We start from the raw sequence: 23,782 nt of genomic DNA, 5'->3' as shown, positions 1-23,782 counted from the left end.
CCAGAGAAACCCAGAATCTGATAGACAAGAAACAAAAGCTCGAACAGCGTGCAGGAAAAGGCTTTCTACTGTAAGTCACCGTGTCTCGCACCACTGGAGCTATTGTCCCTCAAAGCCAGCGTGCTAATCCCAAAGCCTGAGTTTGAGCTAAGCTAAACAGTTTTGAACCCGATGGGGGCGAAGAGAAGAAACGGAGAGACTGTGAGTGCGTAAAAAAGCAGTGAGGAGATTAGAGGTTAATGAAGGCTTGTTAGTGTTGCCAAGCTTTGTAGAGGACCTGATGAGAACCACCACAAAAGGAGAGGAAAAAGACAATACCTCTTGTGAATGAATGCTTGATTACTAGACAGAACCTTGGCTTTCTGCCCAAACTAAACCAGTGAACTGCATTTAAATGTGACTATCATCTTCAGATCCTCTATTGTGGAATGTAGAATGACCAGATGTAATGGGAAGCGCTTTGGCTAGTTTGGATGAGCACTTTCGTGCTTTGTTTTTTTGTTTTGTTTTTTTACCTTGGGATGGCAATCGAGACCAGAATGGGCCTTGAGTGGCCATCCGGCAGAATGGCATGCCTTTAAGGAATGTCAGAGACCAGAAAATGCTGTTCAGTCCAGAGAGGCTCAACAGTATACAACACAAAACAGTTGCTTGGTGATTTAAAACTCTTAACAATTAAGGTGCAGTCACATTTCGGCAAAATTTTTGCAAGCAAAAGACGTAAATTGTCTGTTGTCAAATGGATAGTTTACCCAAAAATTACTCACCCTCAAGCCATCCTAGGTATATGACTTTCTTCTTTCAGGCGAATACAGTTGGAGTTATATTCCAAGCTTTATAATGGCAGTGAATGGGTGTTGAGATTTTGAAGCTCAAAAAAGTGCATCCATCCTTCATAAAAAGTACTCCACACAGCTCCGGGAGGTTAATAAAGACCTTCTGAAGTGAATCGATGAGTTTTTCTAAGAAAAAATATCTAAATATCTAAAATATTTAAAACGTTCTAAACTGTAATCTCTTCTACTAACTGTCATATGTGCGTTGATAAGAGACTGGCGTTCCAGTGGATGATGTAGGATGTAGGCATAGCGTAAGCTCCAGTGAGAATATACTAGTCTCACCAGAATATCAAAATCCTCCAGCATTCTTCATCACAAATCCTCATTTTGTACTTCTAATTCATGACGTGTTTTGTTTTGCTCATATACACGTAGGATGCACATTGTAAAAAACAATTTGTTGATTCAACTTAAAATAATTTGTTACCTGGCTACCTTAACATTTTAAGTTCAGTTAACTCCAAAAAGTTTAGTCAACTTGAGATGTAAAGTTGTACTAAGTGACAACTTAGATATTTGAGTTCATTTAACTTAAAATTTTAAGGCAGCTGGGTATCAAAAGCCCAGCTTTTAAGTTCAACAAACCAAATTGTTTGTTTAGTCAACTCAAATATCACTTCACTTAGTACAACTTATTTCAAGTTTATTAAACTTATTTGAGTTGACTGAACTTAAAATTTTAAGTCTGCAGGGTAACAAATTATTTTAAGTTGACTCAACAAATTGTGTTTTTTTGTTTTTACAGTGTATATGAAATATATAAAGCATATGACTTTTACATATGAGAGTCATATACACCTAGGATGGCTTGAGGGTCATGGTAAATCATGGGGTAATTTTCATTTTTGGGTGGACTATCCCTTCAATAAGGTATTTGTATGAAGAACAGAATCCAACCAAGCAACCAAGTAGATTTCTGTTGGTTAACATGCCAAAGTAGTGTAAATGAAAATTCGCCAATCAACGCTAAATATGACAACACCTTAATGGAAACTTTTGCTTCTACATAAAAAATGAATGCATTAACATGTTCCGGACAGTTACATTCTATGAGCTTTTATGTGGTGTGTGTATCCTACCTTGTCTTTCTCTCTCTGGATGGTGCTCTCCAGTTCGCTGAGTTTGCGCTGCAGCTGGTTGATAATCTCCGTCTCTGCCTCGATTTGCTCCAGCTCGGCCTGTCTCTCTCCCTGCAGCAGAGCTCTTTCCATCTCCGCCTGTCCAGATCAACACATCAGATAGAGCAATTCTCACACAGGCCGCATAAACACACCCGAGAGCTCCATCTGACATTCTCTGTTCCTCTACGCATCACTTCCCACTGCTTCCAACTCTTATCCACTACAATTAGGAACGGACTTCCTGTATATACTTCAGTGTATTTAACTAGCTATATAAAAATGTTTACGAGAGCGACTCACCTCTTGTTTGGACTCCTGAAGTTGCTGCTCCAGTTCTGTGATTCGAGCTTTGAGCTCATCTACCTTTGCCAGCACTCGAACCCGCTCCTCCTCCAGGTATCCCAGTTCCAGACGGCCAATGCTGCCCGATCCCAGAGAGTCTTCTGCCTGAATACAATTCACACACAGTTTGTATGATTTACTGTTTATATATTTCTCAAAAGTTTGAAGTCAGTAAATTTTTCAATGCTTTTTAAAGTCCCTTATGCTCATCAAGTCTGATCAAAAATACAGTAAAAACAGTAATATTGTAAAACATTATTACAATTTAAAATAACTGTTTTCTACTTTCACAAATCATTCTAATATGTACAAACATTCTAATTCTCTAATGTCATTTTTTATGATTCTTTGATAAACAGAAAGTCAAAAGAACGGCATTTATTTGAACCAAAAATTATATTTTTGAATAAAAAGTATTTATTATTAACAAAAAAATCTTACTGACCTCAAACGTTTGTAATAATACAAAAATGTAATATAAAAGGCTCATTTATATTGTGCAATTGAATACAAAAGGTAGGCACTGACATTTCTAATGGTGAAAACATATATAATGACCCAGTAAAACCACAATTGTTCCAATTTATAGAAGTTAAATGAGTCTGACCTGTCCATTTTGTCCATTTAGCAGAGCTGGTGGGGTCCGTCCGTCCTGCTGCGCACTCTCAGTGCTACTGCTGTCCTCCTTCAGGTTCTCCTCTTGGCTTTCACGATGCCTCTGTGCCGCCCTTAGGGAAGCGCTGCTCACACTGTCCATGGAAGGACGTCTGACGTTAAGCCCGTCCCTCGAGCCCAGCCCAGAAACGCCCATCCTGCCCAGATCTCCCGCCGGCCCGTCGCCCTTGTTGTACTCGGCGCAGAGGTTCAAGATTGTTTCCAGCCGTTGCCGTTCCTAAAACACAACAGAGATGAGCTATTAGATGAGTCAGGGGTGGCAAAAATTGCCTTCACGTTATCTAATTTCCTCTGCGCCAGCCTCTGGCACTCAGCATCCTACTGATGCCAATCTGAAGACAGAGAAGAGGAAATAAACAGAAGCGCCACTGTCTGGAAAGACTCTTATCAGGACCCTGTCCTCAAGTGAGAGGACGCGGCCCTGCTCTCAGCACACACAAACGCCCAGCGCTTGTCAGAACAGGCCCCTTTCTTACGGCAGACACTGAAACAACTACACAGCTACTCAGAACTCATGTAATGTCAGCCTGGGCGGTCTGAATGTGGTAACAGCTGCCCTCTTAAGTCAGTTGGGCCCACCTCAAAGACACATTCTCGGTGTGACCTTTGGCCATTACATGCCATTTGTCCAAGACTGAGGCACCGACTCCGTTGAGTAACACAGTCTGTATGGTACGCAAATGGAAAGAATAAACTTTTCATGTTTTTTTATGAGAATGTTAATTTCTAGAAATGCATGTCAGTGCACTTAAAGGGATAGTTCACCCAAAAATGACAGTTCTGTCATTAATTACTCACCCTCATGTCGTTCCAAACCCATAAGACCTTCGTTCATCTTTGCAATACAAATTAAGATATTTTTATGAAATCCGAGAGCTTTCTGACCCTGCACAGACAGCAACACAACTACTATGTTCAAGACCCAGAAAGGTAGTAAGAACATCATTAAAATAGTCCATGTGACATCAGTGGTTCAACCTTAATTTTACGAAGCTACAAGAATACTTTTTGTGCACAAAGAAAACAACAATAATGATTTTATTCAACAATTTCTTCTCTTCTGCATCAGTCTTCGACACTATGTACATTTTTGTGTACGTGAAACTTGGAGGGATGGTCGTACTCACACCACCTACAACATGACCGAGGCTTGCTCCAATCGGCCTGAAGGGGGCACTGCAGCGATCAAGAGTACTAGATTGGTCATAACTTCTAAACTGTTCTTCTAAACTTCTGAACAGTCACCTGCTCAAGTGTCTCATGTCGTTGGAATTCTTGGCTCATGCCAGACAAAACACATGCCTCAGATTCAAGCCTGGTGATATTTTTGGGTATTTTGCATTTTTTGCAACCCTACTTTTGCGAACTAGTTGTGGTTTTTAGCCTGATCAGAACCAAATCAGTGCAGAAAGATTCTCTGGAGAGTGAATATCAATAATTATCCAAAAAAAGTTGAACTTTCGACTCACCATTGCAAAGGGACACCAAAACGTTTGAAGGAGGCAGGGACACTTTTAGTAAAATGCCTATAACTTCTGAACAGAATGAGATATGTAAGAGCTCAAGCTAAGGTCATAGGGAAAAAAAAAAAAAAAAACAGATATTGGCCACTTGGTGATGCTATAAGAGGGAAAAAAAACATAAAAATTGCTATAACCTGGCAACCATTTGTGCACGGCCTTGGTATAAAGTGCCACAAGTGTCTATGGGGACATTTGTGTATCTCAAAAAAACACATGGCCGCCATTGGCCGATGACGTTTGAGCACCTATCAGACAAAGGTTAATGGAGGTCGATCTAAACGAAACTCAGTGAACTAGCGAACTAGTTTTGGGTTTTTCGCTCAGTCTGGAAAAAAACATCGCAGTGCAATTCTCTGGACTCTCTAGGTCAATAATTATCAAAAACACGTTGAAATATCCCTTTGCGAAGCTATAAAGGGGTCCTTTAGAAAAGGGGCCTGTCCAAATATACACAAAAGCCTATAAAGCCTAAATGAAAACTCAAAACTTCATGAAACCCGCTAAGCACATGCGACCTGATTTGTGTCAGGGAGGTCTGACCACAGCTGATGCTATAACATGCATAAATGTTATAAAAATATCATATGTCTATGGTAAATCACCTGGATTTGACAAAAATGCTTTTTAATAATTGATTTAGATGGTTACAGGCTTGCTTAATAATATGTAATGTCTTTTTCCGTATGTGCTTAAATACCTAAAGCACTTGAACGCCGGTAATCATTGCTTGCAACTATATTTTTTATTGTCCTCCAAAAATATGAAGCAGTACAAAAGTTTTCAACACTGATAATACTAAGAAATGTTTCTTGAGCAGCAAATCAGCATATTAGAATGATTTCTGAAGGATCACGTGACTGAAGACTGTAATGATGCTGAAAATTCAGCTTTGCATCACAGGAATAAATTACATTTTAAAGTACATTCAAATATAAAACAGTTATTGCAAATTCTAGTAATATTCCACAATATTATTGTATTATTACTACGTTTCATACTGTATTTTTGATCAAATAAAGCAGCCTTCTTGAGTATAAAAGTTTAAGAAATCTTACCAACCCCACACATTTAAAAATAAATATTTAACTCATAATTTAATTCATAAAATATCAATCTCTTAAGAGCCGCTCCGTCACAAACCCCCAACTAAGAAACCTTGCTGTAGGACGTAAAATAATTGCACATGATTAAATCCACACCAGAAAAGGAAGATAAACAAAAAGCGGCACGCTGGTATTCCAGCAGGTTGTGTGTGCTCTCTTTGATGTGCTCTAGAGTCTGGATGAGCTCAGTGTGATTTGTGGAGGACTGTGATGAGTATTCTCCAAACCCTTAATTAGCTCAACCTGTAATCATCAACCTCCTGAATCTCTAGGATCACACTGAAATGAGAAACATGGCTGAGGGGAATCCGTTCAGACCGTTCCCATGCCACAGAATTTCCATAGACAGAAAGATGCTTCTATATCAGATATGCTAGTGCCAGAATCTTCCATCTAAATTAATCCAAACGAAAATTATTTTTGCAATTGGTCCGTTGTGACATAATTCACCTAAAAATGCACAGCTCCTCACACAGGATAAAGCTCAATCACTTATCAGAACCACATCAACATGTCTTCACCTGACAGAGCTGTCTCATCCAGAAAATTACACGTCTGAATTACGAAAAGCCCCTGTGCTTTCATTCCTCAGGCTCCGTAACAACCCAGAGACCCTTCTAATACTGAAGAGTTTCTCGTCAACCACAATTTGCACCAATAACTGCTGTATACTGTAACAGCTAATTATCTGCGCTTAAGAGCCAAGAGCAACATCTCCTGTTTTAGAGATTTTTCAGTCAAAAACCTTCGGTCAAGACATTGAGCACAGATGTTCTCACTTCAAAAAATATATGTTCAGTCCCAAGACTATTATATTCAACAGACCCCAATGTGAACAACACTCATTTATGAGTTTAAAGGGCCCTCTGTAGTTGTCATTAGCAAATCCCCCCAGGGAAAGGAAATTGTTTAAGATCATGGTGGCACACCCTTGAGTTTTAAAAGCGTTCTGAAACACACAGAGGCTGAGGAACCCATAGGAGGAAGTCTAATCATTTGATCTGCTTCCATCCAGGCCTGTTGAGCCTCTGATCCTCGAGTTTACAGCCAGGCTTCATGAGTGTTTCCAATCAAAACCAGGGCTACCTGAACACTTCTAAAGCAATACTCTGTTTAATTATGGTGTAAAGGAGCGCTAATATAACACATGAGGGAATACGTCCACGGTTCAGTCAGGTAACAACATATTTGATTTAATAATAGCAGACTAAATACCTATATGACATCACACTGATTGAGTAAAGCAGTCTAATATGTGTAAATGTACAATATTAGTAATTAAACACTAGTTTGTGGTACATTTGGACTATACTAACACACATAAAAGAATGCAATGAAAACCACACACTCACCCTCATTGTGACGTGTTAAAACTAGCAGACTAGTTAGAGTCCTGTGGTTCTCTCAGATGTTTCCTCATTGAGTAGCTCTCCAGAACTCACACACACGCCGAGACAGATGAACAAATAAAGCCCCTAGTCCCTCCGCCTCCAACACACACACATACACTTTCTGGTCTGTTTTCTCACAGTGTGATGGTAGGTATATAAGGCAATTGCACTACATCTGCCTCACTGGCTCATTTCTCTGCTGGTGGCTACTAATGATGATATGATTCAATGTTCACAGAGGTTTATTGAAATAGATGTCTCAAGGCTTTCAAACAAACGCAGGAGGCCCAGTCGCAAGTTTAAGCACCGTTCACTGTAACCCACTCAGGGGTCAGTGCTTACTAAACAACACCATGGGTGCTGGTCAGATGTTCTCTTAGTGACCAGAGAAATACTGTTGATGTAAAAATGACATTTTATTCAAATGGTACATGCTGAAACCCATATGGAAAAGTATAGTGTTTCCACTGAACTGGTATGTAGGATAACTGTTAAGCACTTCATACTTTCCAGATGACAGCAATGAACAAACATAGCCTTCTGTTTACAGATCTCCCTGCTATGCTAGGAGTTTTTGGTGAGCATGTGTCTTAAAGGCACATTTGTGTGTCCATTTCGGGAAAATGGCAAAGGCTACATTTACACTTCTTTGCAAAATGGCCAATTCTGAGTTTTCTGGCCAATTCTCAAATCTAGTTAAACATCAACACAAACTTTTTATAATGATATCAAATTATAAAAACTCAGTTCCATTCTAAATCTCTGAATTATCAGTAACCCTTTAACTGTCACCGTCCCCTCTGTGGGACGCCTAAGTTTACTTCACCTTATTACAAATAAATTCGAATCTAATCTAATCATGACAAACTATACATCGCTGGAAAGGTCTAAGACTCGTAAATAGATATTTTACCATATTTTTGTGTTTTAAATTATGTAGGAAAAGTAATAGATTAATATATGTCAAGAGTGCAACTTAAAAAAAATCTACATCATAACATGAGTTCTGACCTTTGTCACAAAAGACTTTTTCCTTGCCTTTTTCCATATCACACTTTAGAAATCATAAGAAATTATATATTAGTTCAAAACTTAAAATCTCAAAAGTCATCCTTTGAAAGGCATTTTAAAATCAGACATTGCATTACCATGGAAAATGTACATTAAAATCATATTACAAATGTTTTAATTCATGAATTATAAAATATTAAGTCTGGATAGTGCATTTTTATGTCTGTGTTCAAAAATGGGAGTGACAGCTAAAGGGTTAAAGTCCCCGTGAAATTGGCTTTGAATGAAAATGTTAGCTATAAGCTAGTGTGCTCCAAAACAATGACAAATTCACATTTACAGGACATAAACATTTAAAACTTAGAGTCTCTAACTTCAGCCAACATCACCGTGCACTTCAGCTTCTCATCAAACTTTCTTTCCAATCAAATGCTCTCTAGAATCCGAAGCGTCCCGCCCCCTACACTACACTATAAATACACGCTGAAGCTGCAGCTGAAATGTATCGGACACATTTTAATTCTACACAGAATGCTATATTTTATAGCTGTCAAATGCTTTACCGAGCTCAACGGCTCTGGCCCAAGCTGCTCACCAGGTTTGTGAAGTTTTGAGTTTTCCTTTAAGCTTTGGGTAAATTTGGACAGGCCCCTTTTCTAAACAAACGCGTTTTAGCCTCCCAAAGGGTACATTTCAAACATTTTTTGATAATTATTGACCTAGAGAAATTGTACTGCAGTGGTTTTTTCTCCAGACTGAGCAAAAAACCTAGGACTAGTTCACAAAGTAGGTTTTGCCCAATCATTTGACAAATTATTTGATTGACAGCAGTGGTTCTAGAGGCAAAGTTGTCCAGAATGAGGAGTTTTATCATATAATACTATCGTATGTCCCCTTTGGGGCCGTGAGTCGAACAGGCCCACTGAGTTTTGTTCTGACCGGCCTCTGTTAACCTTGTCTAAAAGGTGCTCAATATTCATCGGCCAGTGGCAGCCATGTTTTTTGAGATACGCAAACATCCTTATAGACACTTGTGGCACTTTGGACCAAGACCATGCACACCGATTTTCATGTTGAAAGGACAAATGGTTGCACAGATATAGCCACTTTTATGTTTTTTTTATGGCACCATAAAGTGGCCAAGCTCAGCGTTTTCTAAGCTGTGACCTCAGATTGAGCTCTTACATAAGTGTTCTGAGTTTGGCAGAGATATCTCTGAGTTTGGCATCCTTTTGTGATGGTGAGTCAAAAATTCTACTTTTTTTTTTTTTTTTATAATTATTGATATTCACTCTCCAGAGAATCTTTCTGCACTGGTTTGGTTCCGATCAGATGTAAAACCTACAATTACTTCGCAAAAGTAGGTGTTTCAAAAAATGCAAAATACCCGAAAAACTTAAATCGTGATCATATAAAGGTATTCAAACAACCATGTAGGTGAGTACTACCATCCCTCCAAGTTTCAAATCCTTATGACTTACGGTTTGGTCTGCACAATTCGTTTTACGTGGAGATTGCTGATGCTTGACCATTCTAATAATTACAATAGGGTTTCAGTGCTATGTGCTTGAACTACTAATAAATGTACTTCAATAAATATTTTATTTAATGAAAAATTACATGTGAGGTGAAAACAATTGGCCAACATCAACAATTGGCCAACATCAACTTGTATAAACGTCTCCAACCTAAATATGTATTAGGTATCAAACATAGATGGTTATAACTGACACTAGAAGCCCAAAAAAAAACCCAGAAAGATGGCATTTGGAGAAACATTCCAGCTCTTTTATTTCCGCTCACTCATTTTTATGCATTCCAGCCACACATGGACCAATCAGAGCTCAGGAGACACTGGCTTCGCCTTCTGATCCCAGCTCTTACATTCCACCGTCTTCCCTCTGTCTGGAATGACACACACACAAACGTACAGCTCCTCAAATCCTTTTTCAGAGCCTCTCAAACCCCCTGCCATGTCGGAGGCTCTCTCCTGCTCCTCCTGACCTTTTTCTGTCTCTAAATGTGTGACGGGGTCACGGTGCCACTTTTACTGCTGTGACGTGCACGGATTCTTTGAATACCTTTAACCAGACAGACTTCAACCGTTTCCGTTCTGAACATTTAAAACAAACATCCAAGTGATATAAAAATGTGCACTGTCAGCACTGTCACATGCCTATTTGCATATATTTACCATTAAATTAGTGCTGTCAAACTATTAATCGCAATTGAAGTAATCAAAAGTTTTTGTTTACATATGTGTGTATACTGTGTATATTTATGTACTGTATGAACATATAAAAATGCACATACATTTATATATTTATGAAAAAATTTTATGTTTAAATATTACAAATATTTATATATCAATTATGTGAATATAAATATATACATGGAAATAATTTCAAAATACATACTGTTTTTGTGTTTTTTGATACATAATAAATATACACAGTACATGCACACATCTTATGTAAACAAAAACTTTTCTTTTAGATGCGATTAATCGCGATTAATCATGATTAATCGTTTGACAGCACTACACTAAAATGTATATAAAAGGTTTTTTATATATCAAATATATTAAATATTATTTTTCCACACATTTTGAAAAACTCTAGCTATAAAAAAAACATTATCGAACACACACAAACATTTTGAGCTGAAGTTTGTCATTTCTCTGCCTAAAATGGACTGCAAAAATCATTATTTTTAAACAGGTATCCTGAATACTCACCCCATCTGCCATAGGTTGAAAAAATTGATAGTTCCGCCACAAACTCATGCCACTTGTCAAGACAATATCACTCACTATCAATATCACTCACACTTTTTGGCAAATTAAACATATATATGCTTTCCTTATAGATATAGCTAGAAAAAAAGAACATTAAATGTGCACAGAGGAATAAAGACGTCTTTCTCGTTCCTCTTTTCAAAGCTTGCCTGCAGAAAACCCACAGGGTGAGAAACATCCCCGTATTTTCAAACGCGGGCTACAGACTAAACCAAGCACAGTAGCATTAAGCCCTCCAGTAAACATCCTGGGATGACACTTCTGTGATATTTCAAACAAAAAACAACTGCTTTCTTATTGAATGTCTTTGAAAAACAGCACATCACCACAAACCAAGTCAACAGGCCCAGATGCATCTGTTCATGTAGCACTTTAGCATAATGGGAACCTCTAATTTCACACAGAGTTTGAGGAAAAACAGCTTACATATTTGGAATAGAAAAAAAACGTCTAGACATACACAGCTGTGAAACATGGGAACACTGTGTCACCCTCAAAATGAAGATCCAGAGTCCAAAACACATTTTTTACACATTTTTTTTTTAAACGCTCAGTATTCAAGAACCTAAATAAGGGTTTAAATTTAAATTCAAACTCTTTTAAATTCACATTTTTGTCCTCTAGAAACAGTTTACCCAAAAGATACAATTCTGTCATGTACTTGCCCTTGTGTGTCTAAAAGTGCTCTAATACAGCTAAGAGAGAACTCATACTTGAGTATTGCATATGAATCACATCCAGGATGCATTAACCTCTACAACTATGGACAGAAAACAGCACTCTTTCTACAGGCCTTCAAATACCTGGCAAAAGAACAAGACATAAAGAGTGGTAAATATTAGACCTTGTCAGTTATCTGTACAAATGCAGCAAAAAGGTGAGGATATAAAGTGGCCTCTGGCCTCTTCAGGTTTATCGGTTTGGCTCATTGTGTCATTTCACGGCCAAGTTTAGATCATCGAGATGCAGCAGAGGACAGAACCAACAGTCACTTCAGTGATCTCTTGGCACACTTTTCAACAGTAATAGTTTCACTGCCAGCTCTTCTCAAAAACACTAGTGTGGAGGGAAAGAAGGGTCTCTGCTCAAGGGCAGAAGAAGAATTTGAATTTTATCTCACACAGTTATATTTTTCTGCTACACTATAAAAAACATCCCCTGTCCCAGACAGTGCACAAGGTCACACACAAGGACAAAACACCATCAGGGAAACACAGAAGCAATAAATATTAACTAAATTGCTTGTTAACTTTGAGGTTGAATTAAGGTTCCATTTGTGTTGGTATCAATCATCTGGGACGATCTATGCAATTAAAGAGAGTTCACCCAAAAATCAAAATTCTGTCATTAATTATTCACCAAGTCGTTTCAAACCCATAAAACCTTCATTCACCTTCGGAACACAAATTAAGATAATTTTGATGGAATTTAGACAGCAACGCAACCATGTTCAAGGTCCAGAAAGGTGCTCTCATAAACGCACGTCGAAGACTGACACGGAAGAGAAGAAATTGTTGAACAAAGCTGTTATTTAGGTTTTCTTTGTGCACAAAAAGTATTCTCGTAGCTTCATAACTAGGGCTGTCACTAATGATTATTTAGGCAATCGAGTAATCTGTCGATTATTCTGATGATTGACGAGTATTCTGCCGATTTTTTTTTTTTAGTAATAAAAATAGACCTAAGTGAACAATAGCCTTTAAAATGACTTAAATACATATATAATAGCAATAAGGCAATAATTAGTTCAAATAAAGTATCAAAAGCAAGTAATATGGTTTTATTTAACAAAACAGTTAAAATACACAATGTATTAAAACAATATAATCATAACGTATTAAATCAAATGCCTGAAGAGGGTGCCAACGGCCTGACAATTGTTTTTACACTTTACAGCGATCTAATCCTTGTTTAATACCGACTCAACATTTAATTCAAATGTCCACTTAATCTTGGTAATTTCTTTATGATAGAAAAGCTACAGACACTGCAATTTCTTGAATATGTGGACATCAAAACGTGTAAACTCTGAGTGAACTTTTATTTTGAAATCGCAATGAACAGTTAGCATGTTGAGAAAGATAATGATGTATTCTCCTGTGTTTGTGTAGGTTTATAAATGATTTACCTTACAAATCTGATGAAATAGCGCACGTTGCGTTCCCAGATGAAAGTTATAATAAACCCAAACTCACAACAGCATGCAGAGATGGAGTTTGAGACCCTCCACACATGTAAATGATAACAGTTTGTGTAGCAGCATTTACTGTGAACGGAGCCACTCTGACACGCACGTACGTAACTTACACGCACGTAAATAATTAAAGCTCACATATTACACCTGCATGGCATATACTTAATTTAATCATAGCGTTTGTGAATTCTTAATAGTATTATGCTTTATTATGATTTTTAAATGGGTTTAATATGAGGAATGCACCACTTCCGGTATTTTGCAGATTACTGGACACAGGCAAAACGCAATCAAGGATTTTTAAAAATCTAATACTCGAATTAGACCAAGGAATCATTGCAGCCCTATTCATAACTTTACGGTTGAACCACTGATGCCACATAGACTATTTTAAAGATGTCCTTGCTACCTTTCTGGGTCTTGAACGTGTCAGTTGCATTGCTGTCTATGCAGGGTCAGAAAGCTCTCGGATTTCATCAAAATATGTTAATTTGTGAACGAGTAATAAATGACAGAATTTTCTTTTTCAAGTGAACTATCTCTTTAAGTATGAGCAACAATGATATACGCACCACTAATACAATCACAAGTCATTATTAACCTGAATAATGCAAATCAAGCACAAGTGACTGTCATGTACTGTAAGTCTCAAACTCTAGTATTAATGACTGAATCTTTCAGGATTACTGAGACACCTGCGCAAATGTCAAACAGATTATTCTGAGAATCCTTGAATTATTGCTTTATATAACACGCTGTGGTGTTGCTAAGAGCACTCAGAGTTGTTCTTCGCTGTCTTGATTACAAGAGCCGGGTCAGAATGACTAAAGTCTGCACTGACCCAGATAATCAGCACCACAGAAAGTCAGTTAACTGTCTCTTTTTGCCAAATACTCCCTCTCTCTGTTATTGCGAGGAGAATGAGCATTAATCCGTCCCAGAGCAGATAACTCACTTTAAACTAAACTGCAAGAACTCAGGAAGCAAACACATTAAACAATCAACAAAATGCTCCAGAGGGAGCTCATATGCTTCTCGCTGCGTCAGAGGATACTGCTTTTATGCTCATCAGAAAGATTCTAATTGCGCTTTACTGGGTCAAAACGCAGTTGCATGCTGAGTTAATGAATTACAATAGATATCTCTTGTGTCTTCCTCACTCTCTATTTGTTACATACACACAGAGTTATGTTTCTGCATAATGTAGCCAGTGAAAGTAGATATATTTAGTGTGCTAATCCACAAGAGCAGTAGGACAGATGCTTGTCATACAGACCTCATGTGCCCCCTGTGCAGATGACCCATGTCTGCCCCCCCAAAAATACAGAGGTGGTTACATCTTCATAGTAGAACAATCTGCCTGCCTCCCTGCAACCTATTACCATTCCAGTAATATACTGCTCAAATGCTCAAAAATGATTTTTCTTAGTCAAAATACTAATTTCATGATATTCCCCCTTTAAAAAAAATCTGTCTCAATGAATAAACTTCTCACACAGCATACTTCCTCTCTGACACGTCTGCTTTTACCCTGCAGCAAATGTCAGTTTTATAGAGTAATGGAAATGTGATGTCATCGTGGGAGCTCTCAGTTAAAAAAACAACAACGAGGTCATCTTTAGCAGGGCTGGCATCAGTATGGCACTCGAGCTGACTGACAGAATGGTTTTCTAGTGACTGATGCCATATGCCAAGTGTGTATGTGCCAAGGCTGTATCTAAGGTAACCATGTGTGCCTCTGGAGCCTTGTGGCAGTTTAGGGATGATAAATTATGCACCGCAGACTGGACTGGCTCACACACACTCAGCTGAAAATGCATAAATTAAAAAAAAAAAAAAAAAATGCTCTTTCTTGAAAAAAAATCATTTAGACATTCACAGTTTGCTGAGTGGTGAGTGCAGAAGCTTTATTGATTAATAACTATTTATCAAGCAAACCCTTTTTATTTAGTCGCATCTGGTTATGTGTGAAATAGTGAATTAATAAAAGTGAAACATGCAGATTTTTCATTCCTTTTGGGCGGGTTTTGAGTAAGCTTTAAGCTGGAAATTTCTCTGGGACCTGGCAACCCTGCTAGGCGCCATTCACACAGAATGTGCTTTTTTGTTGACAAATGCGACGCGGGCAGCGGAATAGGAAAAACATGGAAGAAGATAGGAATGAACTTTCTTTTAATTTGAGTGCTGCATTTTTATAATGCCGTTTCATGCATGAGGCGCTGCAAGAGACGTGAGTGCAACAGTCAAACGCATCCATGTTTTAAAAAAAAATAAAAAAAAAACTGAAAAAAAACCTGTAAAGAACTACTACAGTATGTCTGATATTTCATGTTCGCATCACGATGACAGGCTGAAAGGTTTTGTTCACTGTTTTTGCAGAACATTTATAGATAAATATAGTCTGCTGGTGTTATACCTTTAGTCATTTTGAATTTGAATTATCTTGACTTTTGAGACAAGTTTGTACAAGATGTAGTTGCTGTTCATGCATCTTTTCTTCAAAGATATTTAGGAAGTGATTTGTTTAACATTTGCATCATGTTGACAACTTCATGTGTGGTGCACTTGGAATAGAATTTTCTGTAGAGGATTAATAAAGAAAAAGTTGACTAGTTAAAAATCATAAAAAAAAATAAATAAAAAACAATCGGTCAAATTCTGAGCCCTATGACCTATGTAACAGTATACTGGATCCAGGCAACTCTTAAAGTGACAGCAGTCTAATATTCCTGCTGTCTGTCATTCATGTTAATCAAACAACAAAAGAGAGAAAATCTCTCAGTGCTCTTGACTAAATCAGTTTTGTTAGTTTAATAAGAAAAATGCCTATTTAATTTACAGAGTGAAGAAGAATATGCAGTGTTTTTACACAATCGATTACTTCATACAATGCATGTCGCATCTGCTGTAGTTTAGTTTTTAATTAGTTTCTGATTCTTATTTAACTGATGATTGTTTACTTTTTTAATTTAGGCCAGTATTAGTTTTTCGTGATATTGACACTAGTGACAAGAATTATGAAGGTATCAAAAATGTTGTCATAAAGACCTTATTTAAAGCAAAAATAACCATATAGTGATATATATTGTTACGGTGAAATAAAATTACTTATATTATGACAGAAGATTTTTGTCGTACACCCACCCCTATGTAAAAGCACTCTAAATACTGAAGATTTTATTAAAATTATTGATATAGTACTTTATTTAAAAGTATTGATGCACCAAAATTTCAACATCCAAGAATATTCAGCACAAAAAAAAATCAGTTTCAGGCAAACCATGGACCAAAACAGTGGAGTTAATTAGTAATTCTCCAAACCTGCAGCGTGGATAAGCTACAACAAGTAAAATATAATGTATATGAAGTAGAGCTGTCAAACGATTAATCTCAATTAATCGCATACAAAATAAAAGTTTGAGTTTGCCTAATATATTTGTGTGTACTCTGTGTAAATATATATACATATATACACACACACACACACAAATTAATGTATATATTTAAGCTAACTGTTATTTATGTACAATATATTTTTATTTATATATAATATAAATTATATAAAAATTAAAATAAATATATACTTGTAAATATTTCTTAAATATATACATTGATGTGTTTGTATTTATAAATGCATAATAATTACACACAGTACACACACATATGCAAACTTTTACTTTGTATGCGATTAATCGCGATTAGTCGTTTGACAGCCCTAAGCAATATATAAAATTCGTATGCCTGAAATATCAGAACGTCACTACTAGTAAAAACCTGTAAAACCCCCAGTCCTGAAAACCTATCCATAAGGAATCACATTCATTTCAATGCCAGTTGCTTAGCATAGGACCCCTTATAAGTATCCGATTTGAAATCCGCCACCTTTGCCTCATTGCGGCTCAGATTTAGCCTCCGGACTGCAGTCAACACCTCTGTCTCCTTCCTGATTCCTGCAGCAGCCATGCGTTCTGTGCTGTACCATGTTATGTGATGTTTTGCCTGACCTCTCTTCTGTATGACAGTCAGCTGCCAGAAAAATCAAAACCTGCTCCAACACTCCCTGAAGCACATTTCTGCTTGTCATGCTAGGCAATCTCCTGCTCTTTCTCAGCAAGAGCCAAGGGGCAGTCAAATGAGCTCAACGTGGCCGATCCGCATGTCAGATGCATCACACTCTGATGTTTTTAATGAAACCCAGACTTGCTTGTCGAATGATGTATGGAACTGCAGAAATGAGTGAACAGATGAGTGCTGTTTGTTAATGGACCACAGAAGCCACCAGACCATGTCAGAATACCTATGTGAAAGCCAATTCACAAGCCAGACGGTTCTGATAATGAGCGATGCTATGGCTGACAGTCCCATTTGCTAAAGAAATTTCAAAAGAACATCTGATCTTTCTTCACCGAGCAAACATACTTTGCTATTTACACTTGACATTTTGCAAATACTTCAGAACAAGGTCTGAATCAAAGGTCATTTCTTGTTTGTCTAATTTTGCACTAAACCTTTTTGTGAGGATGAGGTCATTGGTATGTTAAGCTCATTCTTTCGGCACTTATTCTATCAGCAAAAAGCATACTAGAAGTGCACATGCTTAGCGAATAACATATTACACATATGCTCTGTTGGGAGTATTGAAGCATAACCTTGTACGCTCAATTAGATCACCTCCTTTTCTGAAAGCAATAAACAACCACAATGGGTAATTACAAGAGAAGCAGACAAGAGCTGTTTCAGACACAAACACATATAAAACTTCACAGGGCCCTTTGTCTCAGTGGCTTCATTCTGGGCTGCAAACTGGACCAAGATGTCTACTGTTCCCTCCCACCTCTCAGTAAAAGAGACAACAAACAATGGGGTTGCCATGGTAAAATCAGAGCCCTCTGCCTCAGCACGACAGCGGATTAGTCAGTGTGTCAGTTCTGCCTGAGACGTGTAGTAGCATTTCCTCCAAATGTCCTGCATTCTCACCAAAAGCACAATTGCTAATGCTTGCTAGGTGTGTTAAGATTACATTCAGCCATCGGTGTACGCTGAGGAGCCTTTCTGAAAAAATATTAACTGTAGAAACTTGCAATTTACATATCATCGGAAGACATGCAGAGGCAGCACTCTACGTGACATGTACAAACAGAGACGGGGAGTATTTCTCAGAAGGATTCTTTATACTATGATGTGGCTTTCAAGTGGGCATCTGCAAACAAATGACACTAGATCTTTCCTCAGAGCTAACAGCACTCTACTTTGTCTCGAGGGCGTTTATAGTGGATATATGAAGGCTGTTTTCTCATAAATCCCACTTGGTTTGATATTTTGCTTGTATTCTACTACATCTTACTCACCAGCCTTTCCATTTCTTGCTCTCTGAGTCGTTCTTCTCTTTGGCGCCGGTGGTACTCCAGAAGGTCATCCTCGTTGTCGCTGATCTCTGTGATGCTATTTTTGCGCTCCCTCATGCCTGGGTGAGGCATCCGGAGGTCCCTGTGGCCCGCTGACATCTTTCTGTGGCTCCTAGGACTGGATCGGGGCGATGACCCAGGCAGGGAACCCAAGCTAAACGCCGAAGAGAGCGAGTTCCCAAAACTGCCCTTCCGTCCACTGCCTTCCCCCATCAGTCCGGAGGTGGGTGAAGGACTACGAGCACGCACCCCACGAGGACTGAATGGCTCCTCCGTAGGAGACCCTGCTTTCCGCCTGAGTCTGGGACTCTCTGGCACCATTCTTGGGGATGGACTCTCTGGAGTCCGCAGTGTCCCTGGAAGAGCCCCGGGGAGCACAGGAACCCCCCTGCGAGCTATTGAGGGGCTAAGAGGGGGAAGCTCCCTCATGCTACTCCCTTCAAGGTTCCTGCGGGCCAGCCGCGGACTTTCTGGAGGCTGCAGTGTGCGAGGATGCGGGTGTGGAGGTCCACCCTGAATGATGTGGACAATGGGGTCCAAAGGGGGCTGGAAAGATCTCGAAGGTGGGGATAGCGGGCTGGAGGTCAAGGAGCGATCTGGCTGAGGCTGCTCCCGGAAAGGACTTGAGGGTCGATCCTGGAGAACGATGGCAGTTTTGGTTCTAGGACTAGAGGGCGAGGAGGATGGGGATGCAGTGGAGAATTTGGGGGTCAGTCTGGGGCTACCTGGAACTGGAATCCGACTGACAGATGGGTGACCAGTCGGAGCGGTAGAGATGGAGACTGAGGGCAGAATGTGAGTCTGTATGGGGCTGTCTGGGGTTTTAGCCACCGAGCTGTCTTGGTTCAACCCCCTACGACTTGGCTTTGGGCTTGGCGGTGCTTCTAAAAGAGCCTTTCGCTGGAGTCTGGGACTCTCAGGCACCTTTGGCCCACTGTTGCCACCGGAATAGCTGGGCAGTGTGGTCCGTGGCTGAGGTATGGGTGGCTGGCTGGTGTAATTGTAACTAGAAGACCTCACTGGCACAGGAGGAAGCGTGTGAAGCTGGTCCTGACAACCACTTGGAGAAGGACTGGTGTAGCTGCCACTGCTGGCGGCCGATGGGGATGAGAGAGGAGAGAAAGGAGGGGAGGTATTTTCATAACTAGAGCCCACAGACATAGCACCAGGGCTTGTTGGGGGTGAGAGAAGGAAGCGCCCCCCTCCATTTAACATGGGGGACAGGGGAGACTGGGAGATGGGCTGACCAGAGGGCTTCTTTGACTCAGAGGAAGAGGGCTGAGGGTCATCCATGACTAATGAGTCCATAATGTCCTGGAGGTCCTTCTCAATGGAACTGACGATGGCACTGTGCTCAGGGCGCACTCTCTCGTTGGAGACCAAGTGAGATTTGGGTGCTCCCGACGAGTGGTTCCCATTGACCAGGTTCTCAGAATCTGAAGGAAAAGATAACAATTATAAGCCTTTGCCATGCACAAATCTAAATCCACATCTCTTAGAACAGCTAAGGTGAAGTAATTGATTAATAAACGAATCTTGGTTGTTTTTTAATCAACAGCATTCTACATAAGCATCAGTTAATGAATTCAAATGGATTTCATTATTGTTTCATTTAAATGCAAATGATATTTAGGTTTCAAAATGACTTGTTTTTTTATTAGCTGAATCATGCAACAAATTAAACTGGGACATAATAATTAAACTTCATAGAAAACCCATTAAACCTGTCGTGCTTATGTATATCTACACCTGACCTTCGATGCCATGTCAAGATGTTAGAGACATGTGATGACAATTACATGAGAGTTAGCTGAAACCATTTTAAAGAATTGATTCTCAGTGATTCAGAATTCCCATCACTAGCCACATGAGCCGAGCAGAGTAGAGCAGGAAAGCACTTACGAGTAAGTGGATGCATTTGGCTTCTTCACCCCACCTAACCCCAACTATTATCCTCAGTACTACACCTGAGCTTTTAATGCAAGTACCTGCAGCTCTTTTGGCACTACAGAGATGCATTTAATCCATTAGCCCCATTAAACAGCCTCCAAGTTTAACACTGCTGCCAAACCCACAGAAGACGAATGCTTAAGCAGAAATAGTGGTTACCAAATGGAAATTCAGAGAGAAAGCCAGGCTCCAGCCTGAGAGGATAAACGTCAAATGAATATGTGCCCGTATAGCTAAATCACAGAGAGACCCGCTGGTAATTCAATCTATCTGTCAGGCAACTGACTATCTCCAATGTAAATGGTTCATCTGCAGAGACAGACCTACAAAGTAAAAACGGTTATTATCTAAACTAGTGGTTTTCAGGGTCCGGGAAACACCATGGGGGGCTGAAAATGGGATCCAGGGGGCTGTAAGGTAACATTATGGTGGTATTTTCTGCAAATTTGCTTTAGAACTATTTTGTACAGTGAAAAGCAATTTAGTTAAACTCAAAATAATATTTTATCCAAAATACTTGTCATCAAGATTATACATATGACATTTGTCTAACAGTGGGGGGAAAAAAGATCAACTTAATAAATAGTAAAAATCATTTGCTTTCGTTTTACATTGCTAATTACAATGCTAAAGCCAATTTTGGTTTTGGGCACAAGATGTTTTATAATATTATGCTAATTATGTACTCACAAAGTATACACAGGCCTGTACAGCCTACATAAAATACAGAGCTGATTTTATGTTTTAGGAAAGGGACCCTAGTACAGCAGTCATCACATTTGAAGGTTCTTGGCATCACAAAAAGTTTAAAACCTCTGGTTTAATCCACTATATTTAAAATAAGGCCCACTTTATGGTTTCCCCCAATCAATTCATCAATTATTATTTTTCATATAACACTCCAGATGTAAACGATCTCACATTGCATCAAACTTATCAGATAGATATGTGCTCTGTCTATCAGTATGAAACTGAGTCACAGAACTGATTTCACAACATCCAAAACTTGATCAATCTTGCTCTTGCCTGCTCAGTGTTTGCGTTTCTATGCCACAAATATCTGTCTTGATTACAAAACACTCTCTCCCTGTTCAAAATCCTCACAAATAATGCATAAAACACAACCCCCGCTTCAAACGTTGTTATTTATTATTTTTTATAGTCATCGTGGTTTAGAAATAAGTCAGAGCAGCTGACGATGCCTCTGGCTCAATTTTCCATTTAAATCCCATTGAAACGGTTTCAAGAAAGCACACAGACATTGCTTATAAACATAGGCTAATAAATTAAATCTTCTATGTGGCAAAATGATACGTGTCAACTTGACAAGTCACGACTATAAAAGGATACATATGTTACATACACTACGTCCGTATGCCGATCTGACACATACACAGCCTCTGTAACGATCGGTACTTACAGATGAGAACACGCCTGTGGAAACGCTAAGCCGCTGCGTTTGGTTTATAACCGAGCTCAGTTTCAAAACTACGGCTCCCGCATATCGGTTCTTGAGCTAGGCCAGCTGTACCGGCCACACGGTACCCAGGCAGGAGTATATAAACGCCGCAGATGAGATATTCCAGCCGGGCTTGGTGAGCCTGGCGCCGCTACACCATCGCCGAGTCCCCCTCCCTCCCCTGTCCACGGTGCTGATGTGACTAACTGCTGGGTGCACGGGGCGGGGCTTACATTCTTAAAGCGACACTGCACATTTTTAAGAAACAGTCACATGGACACTATGACTGTGGGTTTAAATTAAAATCTTTTATTCTCACACAAAATACTTTATATGACCCTTTCTATATGATATATAATATACACTAGCTTATATAATACAATATAATATTATTTCAATCGCAAAGTAATAAAAGGGATAATGTAGAAAGACGCTGTTGTCAGTAATACAGAAATATCATCAAGAACATCAAGCAGACCTGCCCTGTGGGAACGAGGCTGCCGGATATTGAGAGGAACAGTGAGAAGGGGATTGGAGAGCAGGGTGGGTGGTGAGATAAATATAGATAATGTAAAAGATACCCCTCAACTTTAAATAAGCAGAGCATGGCCAACAAAGCTGTCTGGGCTGGAAGAGAGACGGATGAGGAAATAGCATTGGCACAGAGAACGTGTGAAAGGGGGTTCTTTTCCTCTATAAATCAGTCTATAAACAAATATCAGTTGCCAAAAGCACACGGACAGCTTTATATACAGTGGTATGAGAGTTTGGGAACCCTTTGCAGAATCTGTGACAATGTGAATAATTTTAACAAAATAATTATACTGAATGCATGTTATTTTTTATTTAGTACTGTCCTGAGTAAGATATTTTACATAAAAGATGTTTACATATAGCTCACAAGACAAAAAAAAATAGCTGAAATTACTAAAATAACCTCCTTTAAAAGTTGAACAAACATTCACTGATGCTCCAGAAGGAAACATGATGCATTAAGAGCAGAGGGGTGAAAACTTTTTGAATTTGACGATCAAGGTAAATTGTACTTAATTTGTCTTCTGGGAAACATGCAAGTATCTTCTGTTGCTTTCGAAGGGCAGAACTAAATGTGAAAAATATATTTCAACAAAATAAGACAAATCTGGACATCTTTATCCTGTTCAAAAGTTTTCACCCCCCGGCTCTTAATGCATCGTGTTTCCTTCTGGAGCATCAGCGAATGTTTGAACCTTTTTTAATAGCTGTGTTTGAGTCCCTCAACTGTCCTCAGTATAAAAAGATGGATCTCAAAATCATACAATCACTGCTGGAAAGGGTTCAAATATGCAAAAGATGCTGGAAAACTGAAGAATCTGCAGGACCTTTTTTTTAAAGGAGGAGAAAAGTGCTCAGTTTAACTGTTCAAACAAGGGACTCATGAACAACTATCACTAAACAAAACAAAAAACAGTCATAGATCATCCAGTTAACCACATACAGTATTAAGAACCAACTTTTAATGAGGGTTATTTTAATCATTTCAGCTATTTTTTGGTCTTGTAGACTATATGTAAACATCTTTTATGTAAAATATCTTAATCAGAACAATACTAAATAAAAAAATAACATGCATTTTGTATGATCTCTCTTATTTTGTTAAAATTATTCACACTTTCACAGATTCTGCAAGGGGTTCACAAAATTTCACATGCCACTGTACATGTACAAGAGCTTAGATAAACCTGTATGAGTTTTTTTCTTCTATGTAATGGCCAGTAGCCATTAATTTCCATGGTATTTATTTATTTATTTATTTATTTTTTCCGTACTATGGAAGTCATTGGCAACTGTTTGGTTTGGAACAACCAAGATGCATGTGTCAAAGATCTTACAACGTATGTATAAAGCTGTCCATGCTTATATTTTGATTATAGACTGATTTATGGAATCTGGAAAACATGTATTCTTTTAGCTATAGGTATCATTTAGACAC

General features: G+C 38.8%; 1 protein-coding gene across 2 annotated transcripts in view; it reads right to left on the bottom strand.

The window, feature by feature from the left end:
* The window catches only part of phldb1b (pleckstrin homology-like domain, family B, member 1b), an 87,541-nt gene that overhangs the window by 33,748 nt on the left and 30,011 nt on the right, over positions 1-23,782 (bottom strand). For both annotated transcript variants that reach the window (XM_051129099.1, XM_051129098.1), the window contains exons 6-10: positions 18,345-19,837; positions 2,910-3,194; positions 2,261-2,407; positions 1,919-2,056; positions 516-575 (exon numbers count right to left, since the gene is read on the bottom strand). In XM_051129099.1, coding sequence (XP_050985056.1) covers positions 516-575; positions 1,919-2,056; positions 2,261-2,407; positions 2,910-3,194; positions 18,345-19,837 — 2,123 coding nt within the window. The remainder of the gene's footprint in view (positions 1-515; positions 576-1,918; positions 2,057-2,260; positions 2,408-2,909; positions 3,195-18,344; positions 19,838-23,782) is intronic.

This window comes from Labeo rohita, chromosome 15, assembly GCF_022985175.1.
Source record: "Labeo rohita strain BAU-BD-2019 chromosome 15, IGBB_LRoh.1.0, whole genome shotgun sequence".
Classification (NCBI taxonomy): Eukaryota; Metazoa; Chordata; class Actinopteri; order Cypriniformes; family Cyprinidae; genus Labeo; species Labeo rohita.
Note: the sequence above shows the minus strand (reverse complement) of the source record. Positions and strands in the feature narration are given on the sequence as shown.